At 28.8% G+C, this 14216-nt stretch overlaps 1 protein-coding gene across 1 annotated transcript in view; it reads left to right on the top strand.

Moving 5' to 3' along the window:
• Positions 1-14216, top strand: part of LOC145243893 (uncharacterized) — a 63378-nt gene that overhangs the window by 22498 nt on the left and 26664 nt on the right. The window contains exon 2 of the mRNA XM_080107001.1: positions 9558-9684. Coding sequence (XP_079963127.1) covers positions 9558-9684 — 127 coding nt within the window. The remainder of the gene's footprint in view (positions 1-9557; positions 9685-14216) is intronic.

The raw sequence follows: 14216 nt of genomic DNA, 5'->3' as shown, positions 1-14216 counted from the left end.
TTGTTTTGTTTTTTCGTGGTATCGACCCCAGGTTCGTTTTTTTTTTCACCCCACCCTTGCTGGGTGGTCTGGTCATTTACGGCACCAAATATGTATATGTTACACATAGGGGGTTTCATTAAAAGAGAGTCTTAGAGTCTTATTAGAGAGTTTGTCTTGAGGGAGATGCTTAGAAAGAGTCTTATTAGAAGTGATGCTTGTTGTATCTTAGAGAGACTGTTTAAGACTTATCATGTAACACTATTATCATTATCCCATGCGTTCGACCAATGTTCACACTGTTATCGGACATTTAAATCTCATTCAGCATCAATATCCAACCTTTGAGGACGTGTCAGATGTTACCTCCTCCATCATGACACGAAACAAAAAAATGTCTGTATTTCCCAAAGAGAAATATTTTACTATTCGGAAATTAAAAAATAAACAATTCAATTTAATTTTAATAAATAAATATATTTATTAAAATCAGTTTCGGCCTTGTCTGTTTTTTTTTTGTTTTTTTCAACCGTTAAATCTTAAATATCGAGTGCTTTTTAAACAGTGGATTTCCAACCTCTGAGCACTTACCAGGTGTTACCTCCTCCACCATGACATGAAACAAAAAAACTATTTCCTGAGGAAGAATTTTTTTACTATTCGAAAGTTTTTGAAAAAAAGTTTAATTTAATTTTAATGAATAGAAATGTTTATTATAATCAATTTTGCATTTGTCTGGTCTTTTCAACTGTGAAATCTTAAATTCTTAATACCAAGTGCTTTTCAAACAGTGGGTTTCCTATATATATATATATATATATATATATATATATATATATATATATATATATTCAATTTGTCTTTACATAAGCAGTAATTTGTTGCTACACAGCCATGAGCATGCTTCGGTCTTATAGTGTTTAGTAACTACTAAACCAATTTAAACAGGTAATTTTAAAGGATTTTCCAAGGGTAGAAAGAAAGCCCCCCCCCCAAAAAAAAATTGTGTCCACAAAGTGGGCGATCATTTTACGTTAAATTATTATGAAAAAGTGATCTTTCACTTTTTTAAACTAACATTTCTTCATATTTTGGAAACTACTCGTTTGCCTTAATTATAAACGTTATTTTCGTTTTCAGCGACTCCGAAAACCTATAAGAGTCGTAATTTTAAAGGAATTTTCAAGGGTGGAGTAAGTCTTCATATTTACCTTCTCCCCCCCCCCCCAATAACATAAGAAATTAAGAATTAGACAAATTTATTTTAGGTAGGCTTTGCAAGGAAAGCTTTTAAAAATAAAAAAATTAAGATAAACAAATGGTGCTAGTGCACTTACCAATCCACGCTATTTTAAGTCTGCTGGTCGCTATGGAACTCAACGGCGACCCAAAAAAGTATTTTGACGAATGTGAGACTGGCCTTAATGGAAAATTTTATCAAAATTCTGGGATGCTTTTTTTTTTTTTTTTTTCAATAACATAAGAAATAAAGAATTAGACAAATTTATTTTAGGTAGGCTTCGCCAGAAAATCTTTAAAAAAAAAAAAATTAAGATAAACAAATCGTGCTAGTGCACTTACCAATCCGCGCTATTTTTTAAATCGTATTTCCAAGTTTAATTAAAGTTTTATGTTTTTTTTATTCAATTGTAAGGTTAAAGTACAAAAAAAATATATACATAATTTAAAAAATAGGGAATTTTTTCTTTTTTTTTTACCCCTCTATTAAATAGATAGTTAAATGTTGTAATTCGAAAGCTGTCAACGTGTGATGCACGTGAAAGGCTCATTTCTACCGGAAATGAAATGGCGGACAGTCTCGCAGTTACGAAAAATATTTTTATTTTATTTAATATAATTTTTATGATTTGCGATCTTAATTTATTTTAATGACATGCAAACATTCCTTGACTTTACAGATAAATTTTCTGAAAAGTTCAATTAAATTGGTAACGTAGAAATATGGTTTTATTCACTTTGAACGAACCAAGAATGACATTTATATATATATATATATATATATATATATATATATATATAATTCTTGTAACTGATATAAATGAATATGCCATAATTTTATTTATAAATTGTAATATTTTTCTTTTTAAATCTTCTTATCCGTTTGTTTAAGCTGGGGATGGAGCATCCTACTGAATGCCAAACATTCGCCCACTAACTCAGGTATTCAAACCGAGAGATCTTTTTAAGATTCTGACTGTCCCTTTCAGTGCAATTGTTTGAACTTCTCTTGCACTTGGTTCGCCAGGTTTGGCAGGTAGTTTTTGAAATTATTTTTTCGCTGTTGAGGTCCCCAAATATCAGAAAGTTTTCTACTCTAATATCTTCTTCTCTCGAACAGCTAGACTTTGGAATTTCCTTCTTGCTACCTGCTTCCCTGCCTGTACTGATATACAAAAGTTTAAATGTAATGTAAACCAACATCTTGTTAGTCTTTCCTAGACATGGTCCCAAATTGTAGCCCCTTACGTCCAAGTTGTGATGTACTTTGTTGGGGATGAACATGATTAAAAAGAAAAAACAAGGAGTTCATTTGCTCCTATAATTACTGCAACGATAAAGATATTCTTAAGACTCTTAGGATTCATGTCATACATAAGACTGTGTGTGTGTTTGTGTGTGTTTTATCTTTTTTTTTTTTTTGATGCTATTGTTTCTATGGCTAATATTACTATACAAAAGCTGAATGCAAGCAAAGAATACCACAAAATGTAAAAAAAAAAAAAGATTCAAACATTCCAGATCAGTTGAACTCTGTAGTTGATCTAGAAGTTGACCTAGATTTAGTTGTGGATTGAAAGACTCCACTTGTGTCTTTCAATTTTTGGCGTGTCCCTTTTCTTTCTCTATCGCCCTCAACATTTTCTCACACCCGAAGTTATTCTCTATCTCTACAAATCTACTATCAAACCATGTATGAAATATTGTTGTTACATTTGAGCTGGTGAATCTCTGTCCTATTTGAGAATTCTTGAGAATTGTAGAAACATATCTGTAATTTAATTGACACTACTTTTTTGTCTTTTATGCGCACACACACACACACGCGCGTAATGTTGCTAGTCTGTTCTTCAGAATTGTCTCCCTTGTTTCCTTTATTACTGCTCATTTGATTTGCTGGTCTAGTGGTCTTCAGCAATTCATTATTCTGATATTTCATTGTAGTAACAATTTCTTATTCCAGTAACTTCTTTCCAAAAAACTAAACCTGTGGAACTCTTTTCCTGGTGTTTTTTTCCTACCTCTATGCCTTGTCTGGAGCGATTTAAAAATAAATAAATAAAAAAAATAATAAATAAATAAAACACAAACAAAACTCTGATGCCTTAATTTTCATTATACTGTGAAAATTTAGAGTGGAAGAATACAATCAGTTTAATCTATAATTCAATAAAAAATATTTTGGTAAGTTTCAACCCCACATTTTTATATATTTTGTATAAATAAACAATTTTCATAAGTTTCCTTATAACTGAACTGACATTTTTATCCATGAATGCTCTTATTATCTTATAAAATCAAGTAAATCTTTTAAAAGTTTTTTGCCCAAATAGAGCATACTCTAAAAGTTTTGTCCTAAAATAAGTTCTGGTGCTATCAGACCAGGTTGTTTGAAGATATTGGCTTCCTGATCAAAATGGTCCTGGATATGACCTTAAACTATATCCAGTGGTAAGGCCCCAGCTTGCGGGCTTTACGGAGCGTGGAGCCACCCTTTAATTGCCATTGCTCCCAGGTCCACTCTGACCCAGAGTGGTAGTACCTGTTAGGGTCCCAACTATGGATTAAATAGAAACCGACTTGAAAACAACAAATATATTATATTAAAAAATTTTTCTTCAAAATCTTTGGATTCGGCATTAAATAACCTGAAAAGGGTTGATATGCTTTAAAACAAAAACAACCAACCAACCAATCCTGATGAAAAATGCACCAAACATTGATTTTTTTTTTGTTAACGCCAAAAACAATAACAGTTTCCTGTACAGAACGTGCAAACCAAATACCACAAAAAAATATATGAAAATATAAAGAACTTGAAGCATAAAAACTTTTACCAAAAATGACTGGATTCTGTATTAAACAACTTGAAAATATGTCGTAGAAAATTTCTCTTTTAATATTTCAAATTTTTAAATCTTTAACATTGATCCTATGAAACATTTGTTAGATATAGACTTAGGTGTATAAAGTTGTCTTTTGGTAGCAAAGGGATGTTTGCCAAGTTTAAGAAGAAACCTTGACTTTTTTTTTTTCTTTTTACACGATCACATTTATTGTTAAATAAAAATGCCAAGAACTTTCCTTTCATTTTTTTTTGTCCTTAAAGTACACAGAATTGTCTGGAATAATCAACCATAATTGATTAAGGAATGCCAGCATAACTCTATTCATGTGTTTATTAGTTCTATCTGGCACAAGGCCATTGCTTTTGAAGTGCCCAATAAGAATGAGATATTTTAATGGTCGGTTAACTATGCAATATGATGCCTGTTGATAAGAATTGTTTCCATTTTATCTAAAATATAGACTTTTTGTTTTCTGTAATTGAATACTTTTGGAAATCAATATATGAGAAAAGAAATTGATTTTATAAAGTCAGATCTACTCTTCAAAATGAACACTTTTATAACCCTAAACAAGTGTAAGCCACTTTCAGCAGTGATTTTGGTTGTTTTGAAGTATGTTTGGGGTCTAATCTTCTTGCATTTTAAAAAGAGCTCTCCACTCCTTAAATATATATATCCATATATATTGTATAATTTTCTTTATCTTACAAACGTTATTGGCTACATATGTGCATACATATTTTACAGTGATTTCTTTCAAAATTCAATGTCATCAGACAACTTAGTCTCAAACTAGTTTCAAATGCAAATGTAATTATTTTTTTCTAAATTTTTCTGATTTTTTTATTGTTTTTTTTTTGAGGGGGAGGGATGAAAGAAATCGTATTTGAACAAATTATCCAATTCATTTATTCATAGTGATTCAAAACATAATCAGTGTCTCATCATTATAAGAAAAAAAAATTATTACCTAGTCATAAATTTTGGCTTTAGGTCTGTTGAAATGTAATACTCTAACCAGCTATTTAAGAACAATTCACACCTACATGTAAATATACATCCATCCCAAGCATATGTATACAATCAATTTATTTGTATAATTTATTTGTCATTTCTCTATCATTTTATCTATATCCGTTTATACACAGTCTCATATATACATAAGCACACATATATACCCATAAATACACACACACACACACACACACACACATATATATATATATATATATATATATATATATATATATATATCAGACTAATGCGCTGAATTAGATTAATGCATCTTGCATTGTAAGGCAATATTTTTATATAAGACAATCCCAGACAAATAAAATTGCTCAATATACTGGATAGAGCAAGTAAAAATTTACAGTTTTTTTATATTTAAATTTCATACAGAAAAATATAAGTTTTCAAAACAAAAATTTATTATTTGACCAAAGAATATAATATTCAAAGTAATTTCCTTAATCCATGGATTTTCGATGTAGGCTCATCTCCTCAGAGGAAAGTCATTAGAAAAAAATTAAATACAATTTTGCTATTTAGCACATACATAGAAAATATATTAAAGATTAAATCTTTTTAAGGGATATAAAGAAAGAAAATAAGGTTTGAAACAAAAAAAAAAAAGATATTGGTATCGAAATAGAATAGTAATCCTTGAAGAGAATGGGACAATGTTATTACGTTCAAGATTGGTTGAAGATTTCCTCATTGAGGGTAAATTCCAATTCTGTTTGATGGAGCATTCAGAGTAACAGCTCCTTTGGGAGCTGGAAAAATTTAAATTTACTCTGTCTCATTTTCTGGTGGTGCAAGATCCGTACAAAGATGTTCTCTCAGGTAAAATTCGACTGTTCAAAATGAATATTCCAGTTAGTTAAAATATCCATGATAAAATCAAAATAATTGGAATTTAAAACAGGTTAAATCTGTTATTTTAAAATTGGATTTAAAAATAGAGACTTTAAAAATAAACGGTAATTTTTTTTTTTTAAATGCTTACGCAAATTTTTCAAGTCCATAATTAAATGAAGAGAAAAAAATGGAGAGAAAAATTAAAATATCTTATTTATATTCTGAGTAAATGTTTAAATAAAAGGGAAGGGAGAAAGAAAATTAAAACGGAAGTTATTTTTCGTATAGCATGTGAGTAAGGGTGATATACAATTCAGCACGAAAGACAGGAAAGATAAATCGGTGAAGGTGAGAGGAGAAAGGAAGTTTATATGAGAGGGGGACAAAGTAAAGCATAAGTGGAAGTGGTAGGGATTGTCTATAAAGATTAAGGTGACTCTTAAAATTATAAAATTAGAGTTAAATTTAAATCATTCAAATTATCGGTTAGATTAAAACCAATAATTTTTTTTTTTAATTTAATAGAGAAAAATATATAATATCAGGCGGTTTATAGGAGTAAAATCATTAGCAATAAAACTACATAATTAGATAACCTACGAAGTATTATAAATATTTGATAAAATCTTAAATAAATAAATTACTGTTGAAGTAATGGGGTAGGTTGAAAAATGTCTATAAATTATGAAAAAATGTCATATGTATAGTCTATAAATTATGAAGATAAAATATGAAAATATCTCAAAGATCTAGAATGATTAAAAATGATTAGTACTAATATCAATAATAGTTTTTAAGATCATTTTAGATAGAAGAAATTTAAAGGAATATTTATCTTTATTTTGATGCTAATGTTATTTGTCTAATTAAATTCTAGCCAGTTAATATTAGGATGTAATTGAGAGGTCTTAGATGTATCATATGGGATTGCAATTCTGCAGATGAAAGGAGATTGTGGAACGGTACAGAAGATGAGTTGTGGTTGAGCAAATCAAGTTTTTATTTTCATTTAGATTGTGGAAGGTAGTTCAAAAGCAAATTAATAAAGTCATGATTGAATGTACAAATTATGAGTTAGAATGGTAAAATTAAGGGAGATCTAAATAGTGCTATATGTAGATGAATATAAGTGTTTAAATAATATTAAATGGGGTTTTCTAAAATTCCAACTCAAAAGCCAAGATTTAACATGTAACATGTAAACATGTAATTTTTGGGATATGAAAGAAGAACGATTTAAAGAGAAATAATCGATTAAGCTGATTGAAAAATTCCTAATGTAAATTATATATAAGAGAATATGGTAAGATTGAGTATGCTGAGTAAATGATATTTTTTATTGTCTAATGTTAAAAAATTTATGTTATTTCAAATTGGCTGTATTTAATTTTTCTTTTGTGTTTGCATTGTGAGACCAATTCGTTTTTAGTATTTATTGTAGGTTTAGGGAAGTAATTATTTTAACTGCTTTGAAGATGCAAAGATTACAAAATTTAGACCCTGGTGTGTATGATTTTGATTTTTTTAGTATACCCCATTTAATTGAATAAGGAATCTTAAGTGTTAGGTTTTTAATTAAAGTACCTTTTGTATTCTGTGCATTTTTGTTTTTGAATAAATGTAAGTGGTTTGACATTCTCAGTTTTATTAAATTAGAAGTTGTGTCTATGTATGTGCGAGTTTTTATATCGGATTTCAATTTTGTTTTATTATTTAAGTGTCTATTTAGGTTAATATTGGGATTGATCTTTAAAATAGGGTAGTTTGGAATTGAATAACTTTCAAGAGAAGTCAGATGTATATTGGTCAGTTTGTTGTAAGTTAATTGTAGGAAAACCATTATAGAAATTATTTTGTAGGTTATTATTTAAGGTAGGCGTGTGGTTTACTAAAATTGGAATATTTTGACCATAGACATTGATTATTATGTTATTTGGATGGGCTTCATGCATTGACAATGATTTCACCATGCAAGCGTATACAACGTCCTTATGTATGCGATCGTTATTTAGAGAACAGTCTTTATTTTGGCAAGTTACATTTATTTATATGGGTCGTATTTGGTGATGGGTCTTAGCTTTTTTATTTTCATGTTATTGGATGATATGATTGTTTGAGCTAAATTCGGCATAGTTGAGTATGATATTTTTGTAGAGTTTTTGTTTAATAATGTACTGAATTTATGCAGGTATTTAAAAGAGTTTTCTACTATTTTGAAAAATTCTTTAGGGTTGTTTGTTTTTATGTTCAAACTAAAAGATGGATTGAACCATATGAGCTTCTTTCATCATAATCGTCTATTTTTTTATTTTGCTTATGGTTAGAATTTCTATTAGTATTAGCATCTTTTGGGATTGGTTTATTTTTGCTTGGAATAGATTGAATTATATTATGTCTTTAGGGTCATATTATGAATAATTACTGATTTGAACTTTTTAACCATAGGATCTTTTTTGTTGTATTCTATATTATTTTTATACCCTGAATTTCTTAAAGCATTGTTATAAAATGTTAAAAATTGGTCGAATGTATTTTTGTCAGTTGATAGATTTGAGATCCTTCTTGAGATAGCTTGTACTATTGAATTTATTATAGATTTTGGATGATTCGATTGTTTATGCACATAAAATAGATTCAAATTAGGTTTATGGTAAGGGAAGTAAGATTCAGAAGTAAAATTCAGGGAAATATTCAAGAAATTAGATGTTTTCGTTTTGGTCAACTTCAATGAATTGGCCGTAATTTTTTGATAATTTGTGTAGTTTCTTGATGGTATTCTTGTACTGTCTTGGCCTGGCTGGTGTGACAAATAATGCGTCACCCCCATACAGTCCTCCCTGTAAGATTTTAAATTCTATGTTGAGCTCTTTTAATAGTAGTCCCACTAAATCTGTAATTTATTAGCAGAGTCTGAAGAACCCATTATTATGTCAATATTGTTGGGGGGTATCCTTTCTTGTCCAATATTTCCCATCAAAATGTATTAAGGATCGTCTTGCTAATAGAAGTGATTTTATCTATTTATATTAATTTTTACTATTTAACCAGTATTCATATTGTATATTAAATAAATCTGCAATGTGAAATTTGACCAAACCCTATCCATAAGTAGAGTTGAAGAATGCACTGAATGCACATCTTCTCAGCGTCCAGGGTATCCTTATCTTTAAATACTTAGACATGTTATAAAATTATATTATTCAGGTTTTTAAAGTGATTGAAATTTGCTTTTTATTTATAGTTTAAATCCGATTAAAATCAGTGATAAAATAGTTTTAGGTAGAGGTGAAAAATCTCTCAAGAAGTCATTCAGAAATTACAAGTCAGAACATTGAAATGCTGTTGTGAAAACTGAAAATATAGTAAATAAAACGATCAAAATCTAGATTTTTTAATAATCAACTTCTGTGGGTCTTAAAGTGATAAAAATCGTTCATAACGCGATCAAAATCTGTGGCTTATAAAGAGATTAATTTCTGTGGTTCATGATCAGAATTCATTCAACTTTTTTGAATCTGTAGTATACTCTGGTTCTAATGTAAGTTAGAGATGAAAAATTTTCTTTTTATCAGATGTGTTAAAATGAAGATAATACATATAACCTTATGTTTTTTTCTTCTTGCTCAGGCTGTGGAAAAGATTGGTAGGAAGAAGCGACAAGTGGAATTTCATAAGACCATCAATTGGGGCAGTTTTGATGATGGCTTTCCTAACATTTTTATTTCAGATGTTAACTTCATGATTGGAAAAGATGGTAAGTTATGATTTTCTACTTATACTGATATGATTTTCTATTTTATGTATATTTGAGTTGACCTTGAGTTGACATGGTTTAGACAGTTCAAAATTTACAGACATGAGAAGGAAAGCAACAAAAATAAAAATGTCAATTATAAATTTGAGGAGATAAAGAGAATTTGTTGAATTCGTTTTGATGTGGAACAACTACATGTGTAAAAAGAAAAGCTCCTAAAAATAGCCTCTCTTTCTCTCTCTAACCTAATAATGTACCTGAAATAAATAGATAACATAAATTCTGTGTATAAACGTCTTTGCATTAATCTTATCTATAAAGTAGAACTAATCTATTCTTTGATGTCAATTGATTCTATAATACAAAATAGATATTTAATTCTGTTCTGCAAGTCATTGATGGCAGATATTGGTTCATAATCTTTGCAATCAATTTAAATATTTAATCTTCTTGATATATATTTTTTATTAATTAGTGATATTATAGAGGAGTAGGAGCAGCTAACATTCCCAGTCAAAATCCTCCTATTTCCACCTATTAAAAACCTGGAATATATTTAGTAATAGACAATTTTTGCTGGGCCACTACTATTTGAACTCCATGGTAAATGTTAATAGCAGTTCATACATACATACTGGCCTTGATGGAGAGGAAACTAAAACTTGATGTTATGGTCTCAAATGATCCGAAATAACAGCAAGGGGAGACTTTTTTTTTTTTTTTTTTTTTACATAGGCGTCACCACTTATCAAGGCCGATCGGCCACTCAAGGATAAGGGCTAAAGAGTGTAGAGTAGTCAAAAGGACAATATAGTAATCAATAGTAATGGAAGTTCGGTAAATTTGTTAACTTAAGTGGAACGGCTCATCAGAAACTTGTTCACGTTGGACTTGAAGACAACCATATTATAGACAGCTGGAAAGCAGGAAAACGGAAGACAATTCCACAGGCGTGTAGTTCTAAGAAAGAAGCTTTGATCATGGAATCTATGTTTAGGTTTAGGCACAGATAAAGAGTGGGGAAAATTATTGATAATGTTTTCAGCTAGTCTAGTGTTTCTTGTGAATGTTTGGCGAGGGGGGACCATAGATTGAAGCTCAGTCGAACACTTTCCATGAAAATAACGATAAAGCAGACACAAACTCGCAACATCTCTTCTGTGAGATAGAGGTTGCAGCGAAGAGAAACGGACATCTCCCACCAGGCCACAAAGTCTATTTTGAACCCTATCAAGGCAGGACAAGTCATTTCTAGCAGCTCCTGCCCATATGTGGCAACAGTATTCCATCCTTGGACGTATCTGGCTCTTATATAGATAGAGAATTGCATCAGCAGTGAGATATCTACTGGATCGATAGAAGGATCCCACCATTTTTCCAGCGGCCTTGGCAACAGATTTGATGTACGTATTCCATTTAAGATCAGGAGTAAAGGTCAAGCCCAGAAGCCTGTCAAAACTTGAGGCCTCCCCAAGACGAGAGCCATTCATTTTAATTGATGCCAGATGGGGATCAGAACGTTGATGATGTAAAGATAGAAGCTTGATTCCAGATATTTCTCATATGTTATATCTCTCCTCTTTTGGAAATAGAGTACAATTATGAATATCTCCAGTATCAAATAAGCTTTATACACTGTGAAATTTACTTACTTTAACAGCAGTTAAAATGCCAGGAAACGAGTAATTTACATGATATGAATAAATTATAGTTTTAAAAAGTGGGAGATCACTTTTCTATATTAATCTATATATATATATATATATATATATATATATATATATATATATATATATAAAGACAAAACAGCCGCGCGCGTTATTATACGTCCAGCAAAGGCTTTTTTTGCTGGGTTTCAAGGGAGGGTTTTACTATTTCTTAGAACTTTTTATATACTCCCTAGATTATAATATCTATGATTTGCAAACGGACGTCGTCTCTACATTTATTTTGATCGACTTTTATAAAATTCACGCTATTCCTTCCTCTCACATGTTTGTTTGTGTTTTTCGTATAAAAGTGAAACTAAATCGAAAGCAAAATCAGCTTTCAAAATCAGCCTTTCATGCCAGGACATGCAAAAGCAATTAGTCTTGATCAATGTGAGGGGAGGGGGTATATAGTTAAAATTTTATGACAATTGGTAAAAAAGAACTTATACTTTCAAACCAATAAAATATGCCTAAATTTGTCTACATTTGTATATATTGTGTCCTAGCAGGCCAGCTTTAGTTTGGCTGCTTCTGTTGTCCCTCCTGTGGCCTTACCAGGTCACTAAATATATATATATATATATATATATATATATATATATATATATATATATCCGCGGATTAAGGACTATCCACTTATCTAGTGTTTCCTTTTCAGATTAAATATGTTTTTAACTCATTTCAAAATATTTTTTAACATGTTTTATTAACTGTTTGCTCATATATATATATATATATATATATATATATATATATATATATATAAAGGCACTTCCTCATAGGTTCCAAAATGGCTGAGCCCATCTTTTGAAAATTTCACAAAACTAATTTATATTTCTGGCAGTGTTCTTAGATATGTTTTGTACAGAAATTCATCCAATAAATATAAAAAATCGAAAATAAGTTTGATCTTAAAAATAGTCGTTCTTCTCTTATAGATAAAAAAAGAATTTTTCCAGGGGAATATTTTATGTTACACCGGCCAAGGGAAATACTTTTATAAGAGAAGATTTTATTATTTCCCTTGCATGGTGTAACATAAAATATTCCCCTGCAAAAATTCTTTTTTTATCTCTAAGAGAAGAAAGACTTTATTTAAGATCGTCAAGCCCAAATATCAGCTGACATGATATTGTAAACAAACACAGACGGAATTTTATGAACGACATTATCATTTTTATTTTTTAAAATTTATTTTATAAATTAGTCCACTGGGCAAATTATTCCATGTAATTTATAATAATTTCTATAATAATAAAAACACAATCTGTATAAATTAAAATATCATGTTTAAGCATATTGTACAATGAGGTAATGCCAGACATCCAGCTAGTAAACACACACACATATATATATATATATATATATATATATATATATATATATATATATATATATATATATATATATATATATATAATAGAAATCTTATTGAAAATTTATTAAAATTAAAAAAATTTTTTTATAAACCTGTAAATAAGGTATACAAAGTTTTAATTATTCAGCAAGCCATTATTAAAAATCCATGGATTAAAGAAATAAATATAGTTCTTTTCCATATATTCCTTGTGTCAAACAATAAATTCTTAATTTAAATATATCTTTTATATATATTTTCATACAAGAAATTTAACTTTAATTCTTAAATATATATATATATATATATTATAATAAAGTCACATTCCTGTGTATGTTCACAATTTGATTAATATATACAAAAGCTATACTGTTTCACAAATTAATTTTCATACTGAAAACAGACTTTTATACACTTTTATTTCAGCATAATTTCTATATATACTATTTATTCAAAAGAAATCTACATTCAATGAGTACCCTCATTTGCATATTACATAAAAGAAAATCTATTTTAATAATTAGCTCGTTGTTAATAATTGTTTGTTGTAAAAGAATCATTTTTAATTGTTCTATTTAGAAATATTATTGAAAGTTGATTTATTTAATTTATTTTTAATTATTAATACTTGACAACAGTTGCATTTAAAACCAAAAATAAACTTATTTATTTAAGCTATGAGAGTTATTTCCCCTTTAAGCTATGAACATTTCTTCACATTTGATTTTCATAAACCAAGATGTGTTTTTATGCTCCCCTGAATCCAACATATGGTCACTTTTCGTAACAAGTTAGGATATTTGGTGTATCTTAAATAATATGTAACTAAATCCTTTGCCTGGCAATATGTTCCCACCATGCAATAGCTAGTGTGTGTGTGTGTATATAAAAGAGAAAGAAAATTAAAACTGTAAGTTGAACTTTACAATCAAAATTTATTGTTCGACTGAATACTCCAAAAAACAATTTACAAAGTCCTTATTCCATGGATATATATATATATATATATATATATATATATATATATATATATATATATATATATATTATATATATTATATATATATATATTATATATTATATATATATATATATATTGTGTATATATAGGCAGTATATTTAAGCTACCACGTGACTATGAAAAAAAGTATATATATATAATTTAAAAAAACAATTTCTACATTTATTTCTACAATATGCCTGAGGATGATAGAAGCACTTCTGTCGAAAGTGCTTGCGATTATGGATCCAACTTATACAATTTCGAGAACAACACAAAAAGGACTATTTGGAGATTGGAGAAGATAAAAAGGAAAATTGTAAAACAGAATAACTTTGTGCTATTCAATAATATTTGTCTATATATATATATATATATATATATATATATATATATATATATATATATATATATAAAGATTGTTGATTTATCTATTTTTTTCTATTAGCGATTCTGTAGTAGT

The sequence above is a fragment of the Euprymna scolopes genome, chromosome 22 (assembly GCF_053919585.1).
Source record: "Euprymna scolopes isolate OS-2025 chromosome 22, ASM5391958v1, whole genome shotgun sequence".
Taxonomy (NCBI): domain Eukaryota; kingdom Metazoa; phylum Mollusca; class Cephalopoda; order Sepiida; family Sepiolidae; genus Euprymna; species Euprymna scolopes.
Note: the sequence above shows the minus strand (reverse complement) of the source record. Positions and strands in the feature narration are given on the sequence as shown.